At 35.0% G+C, this 26,276-nt stretch overlaps 1 protein-coding gene across 2 annotated transcripts in view; it reads left to right on the top strand.

The window, feature by feature from the left end:
• The window catches only part of LOC111505269 (lachesin), a 624,335-nt gene that overhangs the window by 554,395 nt on the left and 43,664 nt on the right, over window positions 1–26,276 (top strand). For both annotated transcript variants that reach the window (XM_074181993.1, XM_074181992.1), the window contains exon 7: window positions 9,800–9,919. In XM_074181993.1, the coding sequence (XP_074038094.1) occupies window positions 9,800–9,919 (120 nt within the window). The remainder of the gene's footprint in view (window positions 1–9,799; window positions 9,920–26,276) is intronic.

The following is a 26,276-nucleotide window of genomic DNA, read 5'->3' as shown; positions in this document are numbered from 1 at the left end:
TTATTCCTGTTATAAATGTTGTTGAATTAACGTTATCATTATTATTTCTGCTTTGATAATTATTCATTTCAAATAATGGTGGACGAGCGGGTTTGATGTCGTCGAGTAGAACTACATTTTTATCAAGACTCGTTGCTCCGATCGACTTTCCACACGAGTACTTTTATTCATAAAATTGTCCAAGTAACCTTATTTTGTTGAAAAAAATTGAAAAATATCTGTCATTTCAAAGTTTTGGGGTGTGGACCATCGGGGGTAGACCGTTCCTGACTTTGTAGCAAAACAACTGACTCCTGCATGAAAGCTCATCGACGGAATTCATTTGTTTAGTCAATTACCAAAATTTGGATGATTTTGAATATTCACTTGAAAAGTTATCAAAGAAAAACATTTTTCATTTTGTTACTTCGAGGGCCCGTAACTTGGTTACGAAGACTTTTAGGAAAAAAAGTTATATGAAGTACTGGTGATATTTTGACCCCATCTATACATTCCCGAGAGGAAAAGAGGAAGTCCAGGGACACCCTGTATATATATATATATATATATATATATATATATATATATATATATATATATATATATATATATATATATATATATATATATATATATATCAAAAGAGGAAAATTCGTGGACAGAACACTCAAAAAATAGGGGCAAACCTATATAAGCACAAGCATTGCCAAGCACAAGAAACACACACAGCGAGGAGGAACCAGCATATCAGGAATAGCAGAGCATATTTGGACTTATCAACATAACATCAAGTGTGCTCAAGCTGAAATCATCCACAAGAATGAACACTGGTTTAGGAGAAAATTCAAAGAAGCGGCTTAAATGTTGTCCAACAACGCATTCAGTCAAGGTAGCGTAGAGATACGCAACATATGGAAACCTTTAATCAAGCGGAACACGACCAACTCCCACCAAAAGGTCAGCTTCCTCTAAAACCGATGAAGCGGAGAAAGGAAAGAGGGGATATGTGAGAGCACTTGAATGACCCATAAATAGTCAGATATCTGAGGAATAAGTCCAGTTATCACCCGAACACGATTGTGGATACCAACAATCGAAACGTCGTGAAGTAACTTGGTTTCGAATCTTTTAATTTTCAATTTTCATTTCTTGTTGATAATTTTTTGATTTTCATCTCATGTTAATAGTTCATAATAGCATCAATAGGTCTTTTAGACGAGTAAAAAATTTCGATATATCATACACCTTTTGTTTTGTTTGAATTAAAGGCAGGAAGCGGCTAATAAAATACCCTACATATGGTTTCTAACAAAAAACAAAATTAAAATTCAAATATTCTTACGATAGTTGAGTTTCAAACTATTCTCATCCAATCTGTCTTAGGTTGTTTCTTGTGATGGAATTCATTGGCGATATTCTTCGTTCGGGATATTCTTCATAAATTATTATTGTTTTGAAACATTCATGTTATGAGTCATATAATGATCTACTCGCGAAAAATGACTATTACTGTCTACCTGCAATTGCTTAGTAGTGTGATAAATGAGGTATCAGGAATGATACCTTCATCACAGTTCATTGATCTACTTCCACAATTTTCGTTTTCTGAACTTCCGAAGACATCTGAAAACTTGTTGTCATGAACCGGTCTCAATAATTTTAAGCATTTTTTGCTTATTCTGTGACCATTCTCTATAGCATGTTGAGCAACACTAGACTTATTTGATCTATGAAGTCGAATATTTGAAACTTGTTCCGTAGCGAGCTCATTTCGTCAATCTCAGACTTTTTCTTCTCCACCGTCTCAACTTTTTGATAAGATGAGCAGTTTTGAAAGCCACTTTCATATTCAATTTCTCGAGAATGTGTGTTTGACAACTCGCATGACAAGATTATGGAAAAGGAGTCCAGAACTTACGAAATAAACTCTGTGCATTGCGATGAAATATATGTTTGTCAGACTGAACAGATTGATTAATAGGTCGCTATGAGCAACATTTTTCACATATTCGATTTCATGGATTAGAAAAGTCTAGTGCCATAGAGAATGGCTATGCTTGTACCGGTACCGGTCTGGAGACCGGTACATGACAACAAGTTTCGAGATGCCCTCGAAAGTTCGTAAATCAAAAAATGTTAAAAGAGATCTAGGAACGGTTATGAATGTCCCATTGCTCACAGCTAATTGTTCGCACTAGTTAATAAGCAATTACAGGTAGAAAAAAGGTAAATATTCAGTATCAGTCAGAAAGTAAATAACAATTGGACAATAACAAAATACTAGAAAATAATTTGATGACACTCATTATGCAAAGAAATCATTGGTGTAGATACATATGCAAACATCAACGTAGCTTATAAGAAGTAGTATTGGTCATCTGATATAATGGATATTAATAGAGTTTTTTCACAACACCAAATCTTTATTTTCAACACCTCGACACGTGTTTCGATCACCAAGTGATCATCTTCACAGAGGAAGATTAAAACTAAGAAGTAGTGCGAGCTAATCCTATTTATGCTATGAAGGTAACCCATGCAGGTAAACCATCCAGGCGTACCAACCATATAGGTCTTAGTTTTAATCTTCCTCTTTGAAGATGATCACTTGGTGATCGAAACACGGGTCGAAGTGTTGAAAATATCGATTTGGTGTTGTGAAAAAACTCCAGTTATATTCATTACTACACCAAAGGTTCCAAACAGTGCATCATAAGTACCTGATATAATGCTTTCCTAGTTAGCAAAGCGCACGTCGCGAGACAGCATTTATTTCTGGTGAGAGGAAACGTGTTTTCAATAGATTCATTTCATGCCAGGAGTTCCAAATTATATTCATCTCTGTTCATTAGTTGAAATATGTTTTTTCTGTTAATCAGCTGTCGCTCCCTCACGAACGATAACTCTCGGAAGTCGAAACTTGTGTGAGATAAGAATTAGAGAATTCCTTCCTAACTTCTAACGTGCGATTTCCAGAACAGATCGGATGGTACGCAGTGAAAATCCAAACTTTTCACATATCTATTGATGAACAACTGGCTATCGACGGTGGAATAATGAAATGTTATTCTATTAGTATTCAATGGTGAAATTGAAACAGAATAAAAATTAAAAAAATTATGTTGATTCAAAACATTCCCTTTTCACTTGATGTAGGAAGTGAAACCAATTGATAACAATTTACTGTCCCGAATTCAATACCTTTTGAGCCACCTTTCCTGCTATTTCACTTGAAACATTTCTAAGTGCATCTGCATACTATTTAATCATAAAATTATTTTGAGATTATGATTTTCAATTTAACCTCATGACTATTCAAGAATAATAATAATAATAAACGCCTTCATTACTACAACCACACAAAAAAATATATAACAATATTAATTTCTAACTACATATATAAAGTTATAGTAAAAGGCGTAGTTCAATTTTCGCAGATATGCAAATAACTGCTACATTGTTCTTCCACTCAACCTAAAAAAGTATCTGCATGGGTATTGAAGTAGCATATCATTAACATAAGTATATGAATACATGAATAAAGATCAGTGACCGGCGATGATACAATTTGATCTCAAACTGAGAGGATGGTAGTTTTTTTTGAAAGTTCAGGAATAGCATTGAATACTTTAGCTATCTGGTAACTGAAGGAGCGTTTGAATAACTGGATTTTGAAAATGGGAGGTGTTGAAGAGCCTTTGAACCTGATGTTAATATTAAGAACATCGGTTCGAAACGTCACTTTCCTATGCAGGTAGGAAGGGACTTTATATAAGAGAATCTTGTGATAGAGGCAGCAGCATGTAGTTTTCTTCTATTCTCCATATTTAGCCATCCTGCTTCCTTGAGCTTGTGAGATATTTTGGTTCTTCTTCGCATTTGATATTTAAGTCTCAAACAAGAATTCTGGACTTTCTGGAATTTTTTGTTTATAGTGACTTGTCAGGTTCGGCCCATAAAGAGTATTTACAAAATTCAATTGTGCTAGTACTAACCTCTCACACAACAATTTTTTCAATTCAATTGATAGGCAGTGCCTATTACCATATATTAGTTTGAGGGAGGCATTGGCTCGTTGAATTTGTTTGATGGTGTGTTTTTCAAACACCATATGAGAATCAAATAAAACGCCAAGGGTTCTGGCTTCATCCACAACATAAAGTGTATCTGCATTTATTGAATTTCAACTGAATTGATGATTTTACTCCTATTGATTTTTGATCAGAAAATGATAACTTTAGATTTTTCTGTGTTGATAAATAGCGAGTGTGAAGTTGCTACTTCAGTAAAGTATCTAATATCGGAGCCTATGATTCCGCAGGCTTCTTTGACATCTTCTGGATGAAAACTGTGATAAAATTGAGTGTCTTCAGCGTAAAGATGTACATTTCATTTGAATTTCCTAAGATTCAGTTGAAGGTGAAAGAAAAACAGCTTATTGTCTTCCACATTAGAATCATATTTCAACCTTGATTCTTATTTTAGGGCACATCTCGTTTGGATATCTCAAATTAAGATACAAGTATCTCTTAGGTTTTTTACTGATTATTATTCACCAGGGAAGTTGAAAGTCAAAGAAAATGTTTTTGAACCATCTTATCTTTCCACAAATGCATTTATCATTACCAATGTTTGAGAATATTTCTCACTGTTGAGGTTGTTTGAGTAAAAATTATGTAATATATTTTTGAGGTCATTTCTTCTGAAGTTATTTCTTATTTATGTTTGTATAGAATATGTATATCGCTGGAGTGCAATTCTGATTTGTCGCGACAGGTCATCAACTAGATGATAAGAAAGTTTATGAAATATTGATATCTGATTGCCATACTTTTCAGTATGAATTTTGATATGCCGAACGTCGATCAAAATATGCAATTTAGCTTTCAATAAATACAAATGGAATAAATTCATCAATAATTCATGTATCCTATTTGAATATTAGTTTCATGTGAGTTTTGTCAGTGTAAAATATTTGAACTTCGCTCATAATTGTGTTCAATAATCTCGCAGTTAAAGACCCACTGATCTATTCATCTTCACCATTTTAATTATGATAATAATAATTATAATAATATAGATTCAATTGATGAGAGATCACACATATCCAATACAAGCAAAAGTGAAATGCAGAGCGGAAGGCAAAGTTCGCTCTACTTTGAATGGTGACCCAATCGAAAGAGAAGGTCTCTTCCACTTAACCTTGGAGAATGACTCATTATATCTGTTTAAAAAAAATCTGTTTTTCCGTTAATCAGCTGTCGCCCCCATACGAACAACAACCCTCAGAAGTTGAGAAACTTGTGCGAGCTAAGGACTAACGAGGTCTTACCTTCTAACGTGTGATTCCTAACATACATATTCGAGTACACACTACATATAAACATAATTTTCTGTTACTCGTATACAATGATACACATTCCTAAGTCTAATTATATAAATGCATGTGATATATTTGTAATTAAATTTAACAGAAAAATGATTAGTAATTATTGAAAAAAAAAACGAAAAATGAATGAGAACAGCAATATACAAAACTGATAATTAATATGCATGTGTAACATGCATGGATAATATTAAAAAAAATAATAAGAAGTATTAACGGGCTATTAGAGAGCTAAAAACTATTACCGAGTATTATGGTTTTAACTTTTTCCTTAGAGGAGGTAATAGACGTAATGTTCTGGTGTCAGGTGAAGGTTCATTATATGTTTCAGATATATTATTCAAGAAGAATGACATGTGAAGTGAGGTTTGGTGAGGGGGTATCGAAATTAGATTTTTCTGTCTCAAATTTACATCATGGTGTTGACAACGCAACTTTTTTTTCAAGGACGAAACACAAGCACTACAGAAAAATCCTTGAGGCGATCTTAGAACGGTGCCTGTGCGAAAGTGGCGATTCACATTGTATTTGATCGCTGAAAGTTGAATCCATTTGGAAAAACGGTCCCAGGAAGTTTATTTCACATGAACGCAGTTCTCCAGATGGAAGAGTTCTTAAACAGTGAAGTTCGAGGTGTACTTAGTTAAACCTCAGAACGATGAGCAGCCACAGTTCGTCAATTATTTCTTATATTTTCCGCTCTTGGTTGAATCAAATGTGCCGAGTCACTTCAACACATTCCGTAAAAGTATCTATAGATGAGAGACAAATTTTCAACCTTTCTTCGATGTTCCAAGCTATCAAGGTTGCACGTGATGGTTGCGTCTCCAATCAGGCGGATGGCTCTTTTCTGGATGGAATCCAGCAGCTTCAGGGTATGTTTGGAGGCGAAACTCCATACATGAGAACAATACCCCAAAGAAAGTCTCATCTAAGCTTCATGAAGCATCAGAAGTTGCTGAGGTGTGTACAGTTTTCTGGTTTGGAAAAGTGTTTCAAGCTTTTGAGGAGCAGCATTTGCAATTGCAAGACACATTGATGTCCATTTTAACCCCCAACAAACTCATCGAAACAGAAAGCGGAGTTGTCTGACCTGACATTATTATTTCCGGTTCGGAGACATTTATCTTGTTGAAGAAAACCGATGCCTGGGTTTTTGTGGCATTGAATTTCATCATGAAGGTATGATGAACCTCCCACATCTGTTAAAAAATCGCCTTTCTATCAAGCTGAGCCATGCAATATTTCCCAGTGCCTTTGATACGTGAGCTTGTGTATGCAAACCATCAGTTGAAGTGGTCTACTATCAACTCCAAATAGGGCAGGGCCATAAACACAATCTGCGAAACTGAATACTGACAGTAGGTACAAGAGAAACATATAATGTAATTTTTGTTTATTTTTTCAAAATTTGCTATCTGAATTTAGCATTTCAAATAACAAAATGTTTTTTGGATAAATCTGTATACACGTTTTCTGAATCTAAGATCGGCACCTAATAACAAACCAGGTTTTTTCTCAGGTTGATGAATTCAAAGAATTGTCATCTATATAAAAATGGACATGAGTGCTCTAGATACTTCAGAGTGCTTTAGATTTCCTGTTCTTATCTACGGGTCGTGATTTGGAAATGATACAATACTAATTATATTATTGTTTTACTCTTAAGAGATAATGTATTATACAAAATCAAAAACTGTAACGAAGTTCCAACTCGAATGAACAGAAAAACAAGCCCTGGATGACAGATAACATGAAATTGTTTCAAAAATTGAGAGACAGGGCTTCGACGAGATAATAAAAGAATCTGAACTACAGCCCTATTGAAAATTTACAAAGAAATGCGTGATTTCACATATCAACAATAAAGAAAGCATATTGATATTTCGAACTTTCCAACTGTGCCCAACGTAAAAAAAATACTTGATAGCGAATTCGTTGAAACATCCTGAAGAATATAACAATCATTCAGCTAATGAAATCGAAGACAATTTCATGCCTGACAATGATATATTGAATTATTATAATAATAGCGAGGTGAATGAATCGGAACAATTTTTTTTCAAACATACAACTCCATTTTAAAACAATGGTTTTTGGTTATGACAATACCAACAGTCGAATCATCATTCCTTGTTTTTTTTTCGATTGAATCTTTTTTGACTGATATTTTCAAAGCCTGTATAATTGGAAATTATTTTCCTATCGCCTGAAATAGGGAATTTGTATTACCAATGCCCAACGTTGCCAATGCAACTGATTTTAGCCAGTTAAAAAGTATTAGCATTTTTCTTGACTCTATCCAAAGTTTCACAAAAACATTAGGAAAACATATACGCACGTATTCCGCATATGGAAAATGACTTCTTTAACATCAGTTTGGCTATAGGAGTGACTTGTTCGTCGGCCTTCAGTGTTGTTACTGACGATATAGTTAAGACAATAGACAACAATGAATTATTTGTTCTTATTATGACAGATTATTTCCGTGCCTTTGATACAATTAATCGTAAGATATATTTATCCATCATACATCATCTTGAATTTAGCAGGACGTTACTGAAACTCCTTGAATCATACTTGAAAAATCGGCAACAACAGGTAAACACTGATGATGAACTTTCAGATAGTTTGACCAACAATGATATGTACTACAAGGTAGCATTCTTGGTCCTTTTTCATACATCAAACTTTCATCATAATTTTTTCCCACTGCAATTATCGTTTATATGCCGATGACACTCAACTGTATGTTCATTTCAATTGGAATGAAATGGAAAATGCTGATTATATAATTGATGCAAACCTATCGCGTATCGTGAAATTATCAAAAAATATTTTCTAAAAATCAATTCTTCGAAGTCTTGCGTCATTTTGTTGGGAAATGAAATACTAAAAATGGGGGCCACGTATATATTGATTTGCGTCTGGTCTCAAAATTGCGATTTGACAAATATGAAATTTTGAAATCGGCATGCGCAGCTTCAAAATTGGTATAATCTCATCAAAAAGAATTTAAATTGAAAACAAAACAAATAGTTTTCTCACTCGATGGTTCTATTATAGTTTAATTATTGTGACATGGTTCATGGTCCTTTTCTTCGAAAGTCCGATACCTTTCGTATCCAAAAAGTACAAAAATCATATCTACGTATAATTCATAGTCTTGAAAGAGGGAATAGGATTTCATACGAGGTGGTCAAACCACCAACACTGACATAAGAACTTGCCAACTTGGGTATCACACCAATAGGTGGTTCCACTTATGTCTCGCTTGCGTTTACGCAGTTATTTTCATTAAGTACTTTTCTTGGTTGTTCACATTTTGTCCAATAGGCTGAAACAGCTGTCTACCGGTGACTCCTAAATTGAAATCAATATGGGAATGAATATGGGCAAATATATATATATATATATATATATATATATATATATATATATATATATATATATATATATATATATATATATATATATATATATATATATATAATAACAATTTCACAAAAGACTCACCAAAGTTAGTTTGAAATTCAAAAACTCAATATGGAAATGATCAGAGTGGTACTTATCTAGATTTCAGGAATGATACATCAAGTTTTGTTTTTTTAGGGGAGGGTGTACGAATCAGTCAATTGACTCAACACTTCACCTTTTATTCTGCTGATTTTTAAGTTAAACTATACAATTCTGTAATTATTCTGCCAGCAAACAATTAAAAATTTGTCATTATTATTGAATAACAACCATATCTATCACAATGTTATCAACGAAATTTGTCTTTGTGATACATAATTAACGGGTTTATACTTACTCCTGCTGAATTAATTTCACTTCTAACAATATACTGTGAAATATTAGTAATTTCATAAGCCTTATTCAAGTTTGACGATGAGTTAACAACACTATCTCACAATTTAGTACAAAATGCTCCAAAATATTGTGAAATTATAATAAGTCAATAAGATTGTTATTTTCCTCGAATATTTCATTCAACAATTATTGCGAAATCGCTTTCTCCAACCAAACTGCGACTCGAGTCTTGACCATTGTAACGAGATTCAATGGAGAAAGTATCTTCTCCAACAAAATCATGAACCTCATGACTAACGTTTTCAGCTTTCTTTGTTGTCTCGCTCCATAACATTTCAGAATTTGGTTAAAATTTCAAATGTCACTCCCATAATGATGTAGGTATTATGATTGAAGGCTCATTTCAAATTGTACAGCAAAGGTGTTTATGAAAAGTGAAATGAAACATAAGAATCTGTCCAAAAAGAAAACCGAACTTCAAAATAATTGTTCTCATGCAATATGATACGTATGTCAATAGTGTCAATCAAGCTCATAACGAAATTTGAAATAGCTCAGAATTATATATAAAACTGTATATGTCTCATCCGGAAGATTCTATCATAGTTTTATTTTTTACAGTTCATCCCGTGATCCACGTGCCGAATCAACTAGTGGGAGCTCCTCTCGGCACCGACGTTACTCTAGAATGTAATGTGGAAGCTTATCCGAAATCCATTAACTACTGGGTTAGAGACACCGGTATGTATATGTCTGTCAAGCGTGCATTCTCAACTCATCTGAAGTAAATTAATTATTGAAATATGCGCTTACGTTGAAATGGAGTTTCAATCTGGAAATGTTAGGCCTGTTGTAGGAATGCTATTTGTCATGTTGAATAAACCACCCACTTTATCCTGGCAGTTGATGTGAGTCTTTACTTTTGTAAAACAGTGAAATGTAGAAAAATATCGATCAATATTTTTTTCAGATGTATTGTTTTATTTTCAATTGATGTATTCAGATACTTTCCCTTAGTAACTTTCACTGCTTCAATACATGAAAATAATTGACGCATTCAACTCAGTCTGTTCTGATATCTGGGACTAATTTGCTTTGTTGGACATGAAATGTTGATGCATCCTAATTCATAGATCACTTCGATCATGAACCTCTCTTATACTGAACACAATCATCTTGAAGTTCAGTGATCGAGAAGATAAGTTCACAATTACCCAGTCAGTTCATTCCAGATCGCTCTTTAAAGTAATTGGTTACAATTTTGAGTAATAGATGAAAGCACCACCTTGTTTAAAAGTTATAACAGTGATATTGAGTTCTACTACACCTTATCAAACATCAGCTCCATAACTCTCTAGAAAGGCACATTCTTCACGGAGAACACAGGACTTCTTATCAAGGAAGCAATTTCAATCGCTTTTCAGAGCCATTCTAATGGTTTGTTATTTAAAAGTCAAACACTGTTTTTCTCTGCCTAGTATACTTTCGACAAAAATTGCGTTTGTTATCTGATTCATGAACAGATGCTGTTTTATCATCTCAATTCTCAAAACCATTTTTTCCTTCATTCGTACGTTCACTGTGAAATTATTAACATCTACGACCGTATTATTTTCGTCCTGCAGATAGTGAACGAAACAAAGGAATAACTGAGAGATAAAGCCTCAAAAAGTATTCTGGATACAATATCCTCGCTTGTCCAAATTTTTTTTTAACATTCTCGATGAACAATAAACATGTCTGTTCAATACTTTTGTGTATGAATCAATGCTGATGGGATCATTCAGACTATTTTTTTTTATTGAAAATTATATATTATGAAAGCAAATCATTTTCCAAATATCCTACTGAATTTTCCGGTTTATTTCTCAATTAACAACTGAGCAAGAGCAATTGAAAATGTGAGATCGCCCGCGGTACATCGTGACGTCACACCAGGCAAACGAGGTTCGAGCGGTGTCAACCGGGCCTGTAGTTGGAGATTATGAATAGCTGCTATCGTCAATTCAATTTAATTTTCTTCAAAGTAATGTATATATCAATTCTGGTTAACTGGCATTTTTGAGACAAAAGTTCTATAATAAATAAAAAGGACCTTGGGACTCCAAAAAATAATTTCGGATTTTTCTGTATGATGTTGATAGATCTTCGCTCAAAATTGTTTTTCGAATACCAGTTTTCAACTAATATTCCAGACAAAGTAGAATCTGATGGTGTATCAACAGAAGTCATGTATGATGTACTCAAACTCTCACTGTCCTCGAGAGAACTTAGTAGTAATTTTTTCGAATACTTTCTTTATTTTCTATTTCTTTAGAACGATTTCTTTTTCGGTGGTATATAATATTTACGGTCTGTTTAGCTTTTGATCTTCGAAAAACCTGTTTACTAATTTGAATACCAATATCAAAGGTCTTTTCCTGTGTACCTGCTTCATCAGACATGATTTGATTTTCAGCGATATCTTCGTTGCAAGTATTCAACAAAATTTTTTTTTAACAAACGGTGGAGCTTTAGGTGTCTGGGCTGTCGGTCTATCAATCTGGCAATCGCATATATGCGGAATTACGCCTGGTTTCAATATAATTTTTCCCACTTTTATAGTTTTGATATACATGTAATTTTCTAAGTCTGTTTCAACCTAAAATTCAAAATAGTGCTCGGAGTAAACTATAATTATTTTTATTAATCATTATCATTCATACTCACATTAAATTGATCTTCGCAACAGAAATGCGTCCCCTTGGCAGATACAAACTCGGCCCTCCGGGTTGCCATAACTTTCGTAACAGTGAAATAAAAATTTTTCTGATGCAGTTACCAAAGAATTCTTCCATTTAGGAACGATGCAATACTTGTAACGTTATTTTAATCATTATTATTTTTCACGCAGTTGACACACTGCAGTAAACAACACACATCTTCCTTTCTACAGCTTTAGCACACGTATTTTGCTTATCCGCCAGCACTCCCTTGTCGCCGGGTCGACTGATGTGACGTCAAACTTGACCGCGCCCCGTTTCGGTGAACGCCATATTCAACAATTAATTTGAGGGGGAACATAAAGAGTGAAAATTTAGATTTTTTGCAGATGTAATATTTGAAACATAAACTTTCAAATTGTGAAATAAAAAAAAAGTTAAATGAGCCCATTATGAAACACCAATTGTGTAACACTGAAAATGATCAAATCGACGGATATAGTCCATAACTCAAAAGTGGAGTATGAATATTTGGAAATGAAGGTAAACTCGATACTTCTCCATATATATATATATATATATATATATATATATATATATATATATATATATATATATATATATATATATATATACAGGGTGTCCCTGGACTTCCTCTTTTCCTCGCGGGAATGTATAGATGGGGTCAAAATATCACCAGTACTTCATATAACTTTTTTTCCTAAAAGTCTTCGTAACCAAGTTACGGGCCCTCGAAGTTACAAAATGAAAAATGTTTTTCTTTGATAACTTTTCAAGTGAATATTCAAAATCATCCAAATTTTGGTAATTGACTAAACAAATGAATTCCGTCGATGAGCTTTCATGCAGGAGTCAGTTGTTTTGCTACAAAGTCAGGAACGGACTACCCCGATGGTCCACACCCCAAAACTTTGAAATGACAGATATTTTTCAATATTTTTCAACAAAATAAGGTTACTTGGACAATTTTATGAATAAAAGTACTCGTGTGGAAAGTCGATCGGAGCAACGAGTCTTGATAAAAATGTAGTTCTACTCGACGACAACAAACCCGCTCGTCCACCATTATTTGAAATGAATAATTATCAAAGCAGAAATAATAATGATAACGTTAATTCAACAACATTTATAACAGGAATAATACAAAGTATGCTAAAATGAAGTCGTAAACAAAAAGTACAGTACCTATATGGAAGTTTAAGTCACAATTGTGATAGCAGATATTTTTTCAAAAGAAATATCAAGTTCTGTAGATTCGTGGTGTTTTTAAACTAACAAGCTACTCTACTATGAAATATCGAATTCATTCCATATTTTGTATGTACATAATACGTGTGGAATAATCACGTTTCGTGTTGATCAGTTATCTGAATCTCATGAAACTCAACATTCGAATGTTTCAAATTCTTCTTCACAGCTAAACTGTTGAGGAGTTTCACTGATAATTATAATTTTATGGGAGAAATTCTTTAACACGAATCTAAATTTAGCTGAAAAAACGCATCGGAAAAAATATTTACTATACTAATAAAAAGCAAACGAATGAACTACAAAAACGGCTGCACATGATCAGATGAAAAATATCCAGGGAATAATTATGTTCCATTTCTTTCACAGATGTTGACAAAAAAAACTTTTAGAAAGTTTTGATAAAAAATGAGAAACTGGAATGCGATTTTGTTTTGTTGAGTGGTGCGTTGTCATATGACTATCATTGTATTGTCAATATTCTATAGGATATTTTGAATTTTTCTGATATGGCCGAACAGTTTACATTCAATGAATATGCAGATATGCATGTATTTTATGGACGAGCATTTTGTAATGCTGCAGAAGCTCGTCGTCTGTATTCCGAGCATTTTCCAATCGAACGGTACCGTCAAGAGAAACATTCGAGCGTGTCGATCGCAGCTTGAGGAAGACAGGTATGTAATAATTGATAATTAATTTGAGCACGTTGTTTTATTTCGATATTATTGTAGGTACAGTTTTGCCAAAACGAGGTGGTGAGGGCGCTCCTAGGACTGTACGTACCGTTGTATTGGAGGAAAATATTTTGGAAGCCGTCGCTGATGATCCTTCAATGAGCATCAGAAATCTATCAGAACAGTTCCATACATCCAAGTCCACTATTCATAGAATAATTAGGGAACAACTGCTCCACCCATTTCACATCCAGAAGGTACATGCCATGACACCTCAAGATTTTCCAGCACGACTGGAATATGCCAATTGGTTCATGGATAGGCAAAGAGAGGATATGACTTTTATTAATCGAGTTTTATTCACTGATGAAGCAGGTTTCAGTAGAGATGGAGTTATCAACTCTCATAATCTCCATATATGGGCCGAAGAAAATCCCCATGGGATATTGAAAACCAAACACCAACGGAAATTCAACGTGAATGTTTGGGCTGGTATCATAGGAAACCATCTTATAGGACCATTCGTTCTACAGGACCGATTGAATGGAGAACGTTATTTGGAGTTCATTCAGAACGATTTGAATGGACTTTTGGAACATGTTCCATTGCAAACCCGAAGAGATATGTGGTTTATGCATGATGGCGCTCCTCCTCATTTCAGTTTGATTGTGCGTGACCATCTGAACCATATTTTCCACAATAGATGGATTGGTAGAGGTGGGCCATATTCATGGCCATCGCGGTCTCCGGATTTAAATCCATTGGATTTCTTTCTGTGGGGGCATTTAAAAAGCCTTGTTTACGCTACACCTATTCACACAAGAGATGCATTGTTGAATAGAATAACATTACATTGTGAAGCCATACGAAACGACCCTGGAATGCTATTTCAAGTACAGAGAGGGTGTCTTCGCAGACTAAGAAAATGTATAGAGAGAGAAGGTGGTCATATCGAGCAGTTTCTGTAGCGGATTTTTCATTTCTGTTTGCTCTTGAGGCTCTTGAGTTTCGTTAGTTAAAGGTGTTTGCATTATAAAAATTCGTTATGAACATTTTACCTATCATTTCCATTTTCCTTAAAAACTAATATTTTCGAATAATGGTAGACATCTCAGGATAAATGTTGTTGAATTAACGTTATCATTATTATTTCTGCTTTGATAATTATTCATTTCAAATAATGGTGGACGAGCGGGTTTGATGTCGTCGAGTGAAACTACATTTTTATCAAGACTCGTTGCTCCGATCGACTTTCCACACGAGTACTTTTATTCATAAAATTGTCCAAGTAACCTTAATTTGTTGAAAAATATTGAAAAATATCTGTCATTTCAAAGTTTTGGGGTGTGGACCATCGGGGGTAGTCCGTTCCTGACTTTGTAGCAAAACAACTGACTCCTGCATGAAAGCTCATCGAAGGAATTCATTTGTTTAGTCAATTACTAAAATTTGGATGATTTTGAATATTCACTTGAAAAGTTATCAAAGAAAAACATTTTTCATTTTGTAACTTCGAGGGCCCGTTACTTGGTAACGAAGGATTTTAGGAAAAAAAGTTATATGAGGTACTGGTGATATTTTGACCCCGTCTATACAATCCCGAGAGGAAAAGAGGAAGTCCAGGGACACCCTGTATATATATATATATATATATATATATATATATATATATATATATATATATATATATATATATATATATATATATTAACTAATCTAGATCTAAACATCTAGACCTCTAAGTAGTCGCATCACTTCCCATAAGAGCGAATGTAGACGAAATGTTAATTCTTGTGCATTAACAGAACATGTTAATTCGGAGGATCATAAAATGAATTTTGAAAATTCAAATATTTTAGATAGAGAAACCAATACAACTAAAAGAATATTTTTGGAAATGATACATATTAACAACGAAGAACAATAAACGAACTGATATTGATAGTCTTAGCATGATGAAAAGGTTCGATCTTCATTATTTCCCTCAAGAAACAACTTAATCGAGTCTCGATGTATGGGTAGTAGATAACATTAGTCTTCAACATATGAATAGTAATCTAGGGAATAAGTCTCGCGTTATTTCCTTGAACAAAATGGAGTATGAAGTAGTAAAATTCTTCGAGCGTGATTTTGAACGAATGGGGCGTTAAAGGAATCGAAGCAACATATTCTTGGTACAATTCTCACATACATTTACTTACGAATCGGTGATTAGACCTTAGAATTTTCCGAGACCAATTCATTTCGGATTACTGCATAACGTGGAGTTGTTTGATGTGGAATATGAGCCAGATATTCTTACTACAAGCTGATAATAACTGAGTTTAATGATTTGGTATTGGTGAATTTGCGTTTTGTGGCATAATTGTCATCTACGTAAGTATTTATTCGCAATGTACATCAAATGTCTCTCAAATTTATCGGGTGAAATAATTTGAAACTTCATATTTTAGATAGCGACCTACGACTTTTGGTCAATAATCTGAAAGTAGGCGTAACTGTCACAGACAGCAGTTTTTGAATTATGATATCGCAACTAAACCCTAGAAATGTTCGTTAAATGAGGGCAAGTATCTCGGAATGAGAGAAAGTCAGCTGCAAACTTTATTTTGACACCATAATACTTATCTCAGAACCTACTTATCGTAGGATGTCCGCAACTACAGATATTCGAAGGTCAAAGGTCAAACAATCGATTTTTCCACACATTTATTGCAAATATCTCATTTCATATGGGTTTAATGCAATTTATATTCATGATAAATATTGTAGAAGACTGAATTGTTCACAACTTTTCTTCAATTTTTTTTTATATCTTGAACTTGATGACGTTTTGTAACATTCATTTGGGACTCAACAAAGCAACACGTAGACTCTAGGAATATATATATATATATATATATATATATATATATATATATATATATATATATATATATATATATATATATATATATATATATATATATATATATATATATACCCCCGCCTGCTCGGTACTGACAATGCCCAAAAGGCTGAAACAGCTGTCTACCGGTGGCTCTTAAATTGAAATCAATATGGGAATGATCAAGAAGTACTTATCTATTCATATCATATCAGTCAAGCGCTGGAAAATAATTTTATGAAAATCTAAAAATGAATAGATAAGTACTTTTTGATTATCAATTTCAATTTAAGAGCCACCGGTAGACAGCTGTTTAGCCTATTGGGCGTCGTCAGTACGGGCAGGCGGTCCCCGATTGAATACAAAATGAGAAAAAACCAAGAAAATTCTTGATAAAAATAGCTGCGTGAACGCAAGCGAAACATAAATGGAACCACCTACTGGTGTGACACCCAAGTCAACTTGCCAAGTTTTTTATGTCAGTGTTGGTGGTTTGACCAATCAACCGACAACTGCGGTAGCGGAAGTTTTGGAAGCTAACCTGAAATGCCATCGGAAAACGAATCCACATGTTTCTAGAAATGATATGAACTCTAGAAAGGTTAATGCAGTCAAGGTGCTGGAAAATAATTTCATGAAAATCTAAAAATGAATAGATAAGTACTTTTTCAATCATTCCCATATCATACATATCATATATATATATATATATATATATATATATATATATATATATATATATATATATATATATATATATATATATATGTAGCGACAAAATGATGTAGCTCTTCGTTTGGGGGTCTCCCAGAGTGTTATCAGTCGATTGTGGCGGCGTTTCCATGAAATTGGCAGTTCAGCCGAACAACATCCAGGGCGAGGACGCGCTACAACTGCAGTTCAAGACCGATTTTTGGTCTTAACCGCAAGAAGACAACCGACAATCACAGCACCTGAGTTGGTTAACGTGTTGCAGCAGACGCACCAGGTAACCATTGGTCGTGATACTGTCAGAAATCGACTGCATGAAGCAGATCTCCACAACAGAAGGCCACTTAGATGTCCACCTTTGTCGAGAGGCAATCGCAGTAGAATATTAGAGTGGTGTCAAGAACATCAAAACTGGGATGCAAATGATTGGGCCACAGTTTTGTTTACAGTCGAATCCAGATTTGGATTTCATCCAGATTCTCGTCGAGTAAGACTGTGGAGACGACCTGGAAATAATGAACGTTTGAGACACGTCCAGGAAGTCCACACATACAGAGGTGGTACCGTAATGCTATGGGGCGGAATCATGATCGGCGGCAGAACCGATCTCGTTTTTCCAAATCGCTCCCTCACAGCTCGACAGTACCTCGACACCATTCTTCTACCTATCGTCCGTCCGTTTGCTGTTGCTGTTGGTGAAAACTTCCACCTAATGCACGATAATGCTCGTCCACATGTCGCGCGTCTAGTGACTGACTGGCTCACCAACGAAGGAGTTGATGTATTGCCATGGCCAGCACAATTATCGGACCTGATTCCCATCGAGCATGTGTGGGACATGCTTCAACAAAGAATTACTCCGCATATGGGGAATATTCACACAACGTTTCAATTGAGAGAGCTTTTAATCGCTGACTGGGCAAATGTACCTCAACAAGACATTGACAATCTCATTTTGTCGATGCACGATAGATGTAGGGCCGTAATAAACCAGCGTGGAGGCCATACTTTGTATTGATTCCAATTTTTTTGTATTATGATTTTTTTTCGGGGAGCCATATTTTTTTTTAGTTTTGCTTATAATATGCGCACTCAGTATTTTTGACCATTTAATAGATTTTGTTACATTCGTTTAATAATCACCCGTCAACTTTTTTCCCTAAAGCGATCTAAAAAAAATTATTGCCATTTTTAAAAATATCCCTAGACTTTTCCGATGTGTGTATATATCTAATATATAAAAATGGAAGTTTGTTGGTTGGTTGGTAAGTGATAAACTTCTACATCGCTTAACCGATCGTGATGAAACTTGACATGTATAAGTATTTTTTCATAGAGAAGGTTTTTAGGCTATCAATTTTTCTGTAACTCGCCACTAGATGGTGCTGTAGAACAATTTTTTGAAAGCACTGTTCTATAACGCTGCGCACGCCTAAGTTCGTTGATTCTGATTCTGTCAAAACATTGGAACAGCAGCGATACAGCAACATTGTACTAGTATATATTGAAGGCCGTCGTGGTTTGGAACTATATCCTGACGTTTCGCCAGCACAAGTGGTTGGCTTCTTCAGAGGTCTATTCATCCTAATGGTTCACCGATGGGTCATCGGTGTTTTCAAACCATTCCTCAAAAATATCAGCTTCCATGTTCTTATGATAGTCAGCATTGCAGTCCTCAAGTTTTTCTCCCACATAATTTCAAAGAATTCGGAACCCATCGTTTACTTCCTCCGCAATGCACAATGATTAGTCGCGATCCTTTATTTGCAGGCATGTTAGGCGTACACATTCTCGAACATTCGTAACTGTGTCGTGAGTTTCATACCAAGTTTTATCCAAACAGAAATTTTGCTGTTACTTGTTCTGAATATTTGTTATGAAATTTCACTATTCTTCTGCTTTCCATAACTGCTTGACGTTCGTTTAATATTTCAAATCTAAATCCTAGTTTCTTTATCCAATTATGAAGAGTTTTGTCACAGCAGCTCACATTATGGCAGGAAGTATTCAATTTCTTCCTTATGATTTCAGTTGTAGAAATCTCATTGGTTTTGTAACAGTCGTATATTGTTTTTTTCAATGATTTTATTAGATGAGCATCTAAGGGTTTTGGTAATCCTGTACCACATCGCGTCTTGCGGTCATAAGGTTTGTTTTTCACTATTTCACATACAGTTGAGATAGGAATTTCAAACAAATCTGATGTTACTTGTGATAGTTTGTTTCCCTCGAAACCAAACTTATGATGTGGATTCTTATATACATTGAAACATACTCTCTATGTTTCAATATTCAAAAGCATCCGAATCTTATTCACTGGTATCTATTTTCCGCATTGTTCACCATCGCTATTGGAATTACTACACTAAAAAAGTCTGCGTTGTTATCACACTCGTCAATACTATCAGAACTTGTCTAAGGATGCCACATTTAAAATTTTTTAAGCAATTATAACTGCACCAATATCGAATTTCAACACTCAAATCGCGATAATTTCCTGAACTGAACACGACGGCGATAACCATCCCCGCATTCCCCGATTTGTATTCGTCACCGTAACATGACTCTAAATTCAATTTCATGACACTTCAGCCAATCATAGAACTCGGTTAGTGAAAATTATCCAATACGAACCACCAAGTCGACTGAACTCATTTTTATGCATTGGTATTTTTTACTTTGAGGGTACCGACAACTTTAAGAGTGCACAATATCGTTTACTTCGACTATACCTATTACTCAAAAAAAAAAAATTCTAGCGAATCGAAATACATCGAATTAAAATCTGTTAATATACAATAAAACAGGCCACAGATGATGCGGATGTTCTTGTTATTGAAAGAGTTCTAAACGAGTCTAAACCTCAAAAACCGGTATTACGTCTTTTCATTGTTACGATTTCCATTCGGGTTTGAAGGCCGTTGTGATTTTAACTGTATCCTAACGTTTCGCCAGCATGAATGGCTGGCTTCTTCAGCTCCGGAGGAATTGCTCAGCACAATATTCTGCGATGTTTTCCAAAATATCAACCTTCGGATATTTCATTATTTATAATTTTCAAGTGAAAGCACTTACATAAATGTGAGATATGTTCATTAGTTCCAAATTCAATTGGTAAACTCATACGTAGGAACACCCCATCCAATCAGACAATAATATTCAATTTTCATATGAAAATATTTCGTTGTATTTCTATATCTCTTAGATAAATACACAATATGAATTTTACATTTCTATGGATACTAGTCTCGGTATGTCTGTGGAATGGAATTGAAAATTGCGAATTATTCTTTCCTTCATATTTTCCGTAGTGGTAGATTTCTATTTGTAAACAACATATTTGATATGTATCACCAAAACGCACCATTTCAATTGTGTCTTGAATCTAGCTCGCCATTCTTTCTTGTTGATTTTGTTCCTGTTTGTTTTTCTGGAAATTGTTTATCCACGGTGACATGTTTCATTCAATTTTACTTTGAAGAAAGCGGGATGCTGGGGAATATTCCCTAATAATTTCACCTGATTACTGATATTCGAATGAGGTTCATCACACGTCGGTTCGATGAAATGTGGATTCTCGGTTGCATACTAATGAAAATTTTGTTCAATGACGATTCGATTTTGGTAGAATTTGTTCCAGGAAAGAATTCCATTTGTACTCAATTCACAAAATCCGTACATGTATTTGTAATCAGTTCCAATAAGTTCTTTGATATGAAGTGATACATTTTTTCCCTTTATAATCATTGCCAGCAACCCATCCAATATATTTTTTGGCAAAAGTATCCGTGAAAAATCTTAGTAAATTTCTCTATAATAGTATAATCATTCACTTCATTCCAGTTCTCAGTTTTTCTACATTCCCAATGGCCATACAAACATGCCTTGGGCATGTTTTTGGACCTTTCCAAGGCTTATGATTGTTTGGTGGATAGAAACCTGTTGATGGTTAAATTAGAGATATGGTGTTAGAGGGAATGCTCTGAAATGGGCTAAATCTTATCTCACTGAACGAACTCAAAGATCGGAATACCACAGGGTAGTATTATCGGTCCAATATTTTCCAGAATTTTCATGAATGATCTATGTGCAACCAGTATTCAAGAAGATCAGTTCATTACAAATTATGCTGATGACACAAACCTTTTATGCGGGGGTGATAATTTTCCTGGTGGTACCAAACATTGGTTTGAAAGTAATAAATTCTTAATGAATCAAAAACTAATACGATCCTATTTCGTCCAAGACAGCTACAGATAGAACGTCCATCAAGAATAAAGCACCTAAATTCTTAGGTGTTTATATTAATGAATATTTGTGCTGGTCTGAGAGTAGATGAACAAGGCGGGAACGAGCTCAAAATCCCATGTATTTTCTTATGGAGCTAAACTATTTGCAATTTTTGGTTCAAACAGGAGTGGGGGAAACGTGTGACGTCATCGACGCAGGATGAAACGAGTACCGTAGCGATTAAAGCATGGAACTCGGCCCCCTTAGTACTCCACATCACCGCTCAGGCCCTCTTGCGACTCTTTCTCACCCCTCGGCCCCCTTGTCATGTTCCAGTCACTGATTTTAATTAAAAAAGTTTATAGTTATGAGATTCGAACCTGGATCGTCCGCGCCGTAGACATTGTCCTTAGCCTCTACACCATCGTAAGATATTAAAGTTAACTGCGAATGTTGGGTATTTATAGCGTTAGTTTTATCGGGACTGAAATTGACTCATTCATTATACTTGACAGCATTTTTTTTTGATTTCCGTAGAATGTAATCATCATTATCATATTGAAGATAGGAAAATATACTTAGATTTGGGAAATAAATAATATTTCATATAAAGATGTGTGTGTAAGAGCGAGAGACGCGTGTGATGTAATCGATGCAAAGAGAGATGGAGATGGTATCGAGATTTACCGGTACATAGAGTCATCTTTGATTCACTAGCTGAACTATCTATTGGTTGAAGAAGGACACTGTAAACACTAGACTCATAAGACTGCATCTGTCAAATGTCAATACATGCCAGCATGGCAGGTTCGGCGTTGCCAGTTGTACAATAAATCATTGTTTATGGGGAAATATAGCGTTGCCGGTTTTGGAATTAATCGTGAACGACTCGATGAAAATTGGAAGCGTGAAAGTGATATATTAATGATAATGAATCAGATTAAAGAAAAAACATTACATATTAATGAGGCTGTATCGTTTCAAAGTGTGATCCCTCAATGTAACAAGGTATCTCAAAATACATCATTGAAAACAAACATGGCGTCGAAGTGTACAGGGTGCGTCAAAATAGATCATTTAAGAAAAAAAACATAACAGTTCCACGAGGCTGTGAGTTTTCAACGTGCGATCCCTCAATGTGAACAAGGTATCTCAAAATATATCATTGAAAAACAAATATGACGACGAAGTGTACAGGGTGCGTCAAAATATATCATTTGAAGAAAAAACATGTCGATTTAAAATATGATATTAATGTGTATACAGGACGTTTCAAAATACATCATTTAAAAAAAACATGTCGATTCAATAGAAGTCTAGCGTTTCGAAATGTCGGAAGTCTCGTATCTTTGTTAACCAAGTTAGCATCATCAGGAGAAGAAGGAGATGACACCAAAGGTGTCGAGGAGTTACGTATTGAGGAGTTAACATTCGAAAATGGGGAAAGCGACCGTTTTACAAACGTGCGTTTTCGATCGTTTTTCGTACGTTTTCGATCGTTTTTCATGCGTTTTCGACCGTTTTCCGTGCGTTTATTCGTTATCGTTTCATCGTTATTGTCGTACCGGTTTTTCGTGTTTCAACATGACAGTAATTCATCATTTAACGCGTTTCGCTAACCAAGTAAGCATCATCAGGAAATGACTAAAGTCCATGCTTTATCGTATGAAGATTCATTTTGCGAATTTTCAGACTCTTGAACGGAACCTTGTGGAACACTCAACCTAACTTCTGTTACAGAGTAGTATCGGCCAGCTAATCAGAATGGGGAAATCAATTATCGCTCGATTGATTGCGCTAGATGAAATTGAACTGGAGAATGAGGGTCGAATAATAATAGTGTGTAGCGTAACTTCCCCACCGCTCGTGATTTCATAATGTAATATGTTTTCGTTTTTGAGTTTGTCCTCGTTTGTCCTCACTGTATCATGTTTGTTTACATCTTTTCGTTATCGACGTTAACCGATTTTTCATTTCATTCCGATGTAAATGCTAGGGATTAGGGCTCTGTATTGACAGAATTATCAACATAGTTTGGCTTGGCATATTCGCGCGGAGATGGCGCTGTCAGTAGCTTTCTCGGTATAATTAGAACTCGTTTTTCTTACACATTTCTTTATTTGAAAAAGTATTGTGGTAAAAAGTTCAGGAACGTTGGATCCATCTGCAAGTGGACTCGTTCTAGTCGATTTCGTGTATTGGAACTGCAAATAAGTATTTCTGGAACCTTAGCGGTATTTGGAAAGGGAATTAATTTGAACTTTTCTGCCTGGTCTAGGTATGTAATATATCGAGCTACACTTCAGGCATATTATTTATATTCATGATTTTATTTTATAGAAACTCAGTCGTATTTTCAACGCAATCTGTCATACAACCGATCAACTGGGGATAAAACCTTTTTAACCCGAATTATTCTGCTTGGTGTACGAACTTATTTTTTCTACCCCACTTCATCTGGCGCTCAACGAAAGGCCAAGCAGTAAAGGGAAATGGGTTTGGATCATTCCCCATATAACTTGAGAAAACGTGACCACGGTATAACGGGCGAAAATCAAGCTCCTCAGATGACCACGAATAGAACTTCTGGGTCAGGTAAAGTAACTGGAGATCTACTAAATCCCGATCAAGGTAGGACAAATCTTTTATTAAATTTAGCCCAGAATCTTCCTGCACCACTCAATGCAAACGTCCCACATATAGAAACACCCAAGAGCAGTCTTCGGCCACACGAAGTGAGGGCGAACATGAGCTTCAAACTGCCTCCTCCCCCTGTGGGTATGAGACCTATTCATCCTCCATCAGTGCATCCCATGTTACATGCAGATGATGTATCTCGAATAGCAGCAGAAGTCGTTCATTTGCTGAACTTCGTGCCTAGAAAGACGAATAATGTTTGTAATGATAATAACTTAAGCAATGCGAACATTTCAAAGAAAGGTTGCCATTTTTCACAAAATAGTTCTTTTCTGAGAAATAATATGGGTCTTAATGTAAATAATGAACAGGGTCAAGAAAATTTTGAAGTTAGGAATTTATATAGTGAATAAAGTATTGAAAGTTTTAATGTAATGAAGGCAGCAAAGTTTTTACCAACATACAACAATTCAACTGAATTTGAAACAAAACTTAAATACCGCTCTGATTCCTTTTTCACAAATAAAATGCTTGATTAAAATCCTGTTGAAAGATTCTGCAAAAACTTGGTACACATCTAGAATTCAAAAAAGAGTTTTTACTTCAATTTTGGGGTCCACGAAAGCAACTTAGTGTAAAGCGAAGACTAGAAAGTTCAAGATTTTTTTGAAAATGATGGTACATACCAAGATCATTTTAATAAATGCGTGGCACTTTCACGTTACTTAGAACCACCTTTTTCCAATCAGGAAATTATAGCACTGGTAGCGATTCATTTTCCTTCCAACATTTCTGCAACTTTAACCGGTGCACAGTTTGTCTGAAGCCCTGGACAGACTTCTTCAAGCAGATTATTATTTTAATCGGGAAAGTCGGGCCAGTAGACAGTTTTTCGACAATAAAAATAATTTCGTTTCCCAGAACAGAGATGTTAAAAACGGTGCAAGCGCTAATGAACATGTCGCTTCATTAGAAGCAGAAGATCCGATAGTTGAATCGGGAAACTTCCAGTCCTCCTACCTGATATAGGCCCCCAGTTAGAAGCGATTTTAAATAGGGCACGAGTAGTACTTGACACTCCCCAACAGGAGCTGTTGTCTGATGAATGTGACTTACGTCATAGTCCACCAGATAACAGGGTTCCTGTCATATCTATAAAAATTTTTGGTTTTTGTTTCCCAGCATTGTGTGATACAGGTAGTCAAATTTCAGCATTTTTTTTAAGAGTATGTAATCAACTAGAAATTTTTCTCAAGAACATACCATTTTTTAAATGCTCTGGAGTGAAAATTTGTGGAGCTTTCAAAGCTAAACATAGAAAAGCTATTTTGCAAGCTCACCTTGATTTTTCTGCAAATTCTCATGTCTTCACCCACGAGTTTCTGTTGATTGCCGACTCAATTTATGAATTCATTTTGGGGATCGACTTCTTTAGAAAATTTCATGCGAAATTAGATCTGGAAAATAAAATTTAATTTTGCAAAATCAATAATGTTGAAGTTAGTATACCTGAGGTTTTCTACCATCATGAGGATAGTCCCCCTGATGAAGTTGGTCTTTCAGTGGTCTTGAAAAGCTATCCCATAAAAAACAATATTTTATTTGAAGAAAAAAAAACGAAAATATTTGGGATGCAAATTTTTTGACACATTCCGAAAGAAATGACTTCCGTAGGTTAATGGAAGAGTTTAATGATATTTTCTCAGAAATTCCGGGTAAGACAGAAGAATACTTTCATGAAATTCACTTAAGAGATGAAAGCGAATTTTTTGTCAAGCCTTATCTCCTCCCTATGTCCCACCGGGAGACTGTTAACCAAGCTTTAGATCAGATGGAGTCTTGGGGTGTTATTGAGCGCTGTGTGGAAGCTCCGTTTGTATCACCCCTTATGACAACTATGAAAAAGGATGCAACTGTCAGAATCTGCCTAGATGCTAGGCATCTCAACACCTTGTTAGTTCCGGAAAGAGAATGTCCGAAACTCA

The sequence above is a fragment of the Leptinotarsa decemlineata genome, unplaced genomic scaffold (assembly GCF_025532065.1).
Source record: "Leptinotarsa decemlineata unplaced genomic scaffold, Ldec_3_MD MMD2_tig00026328_RagTag_RagTag, whole genome shotgun sequence".
In the NCBI taxonomy this organism is placed as follows: Eukaryota; Metazoa; Arthropoda; class Insecta; order Coleoptera; family Chrysomelidae; genus Leptinotarsa; species Leptinotarsa decemlineata.
Note: the sequence above shows the minus strand (reverse complement) of the source record. Positions and strands in the feature narration are given on the sequence as shown.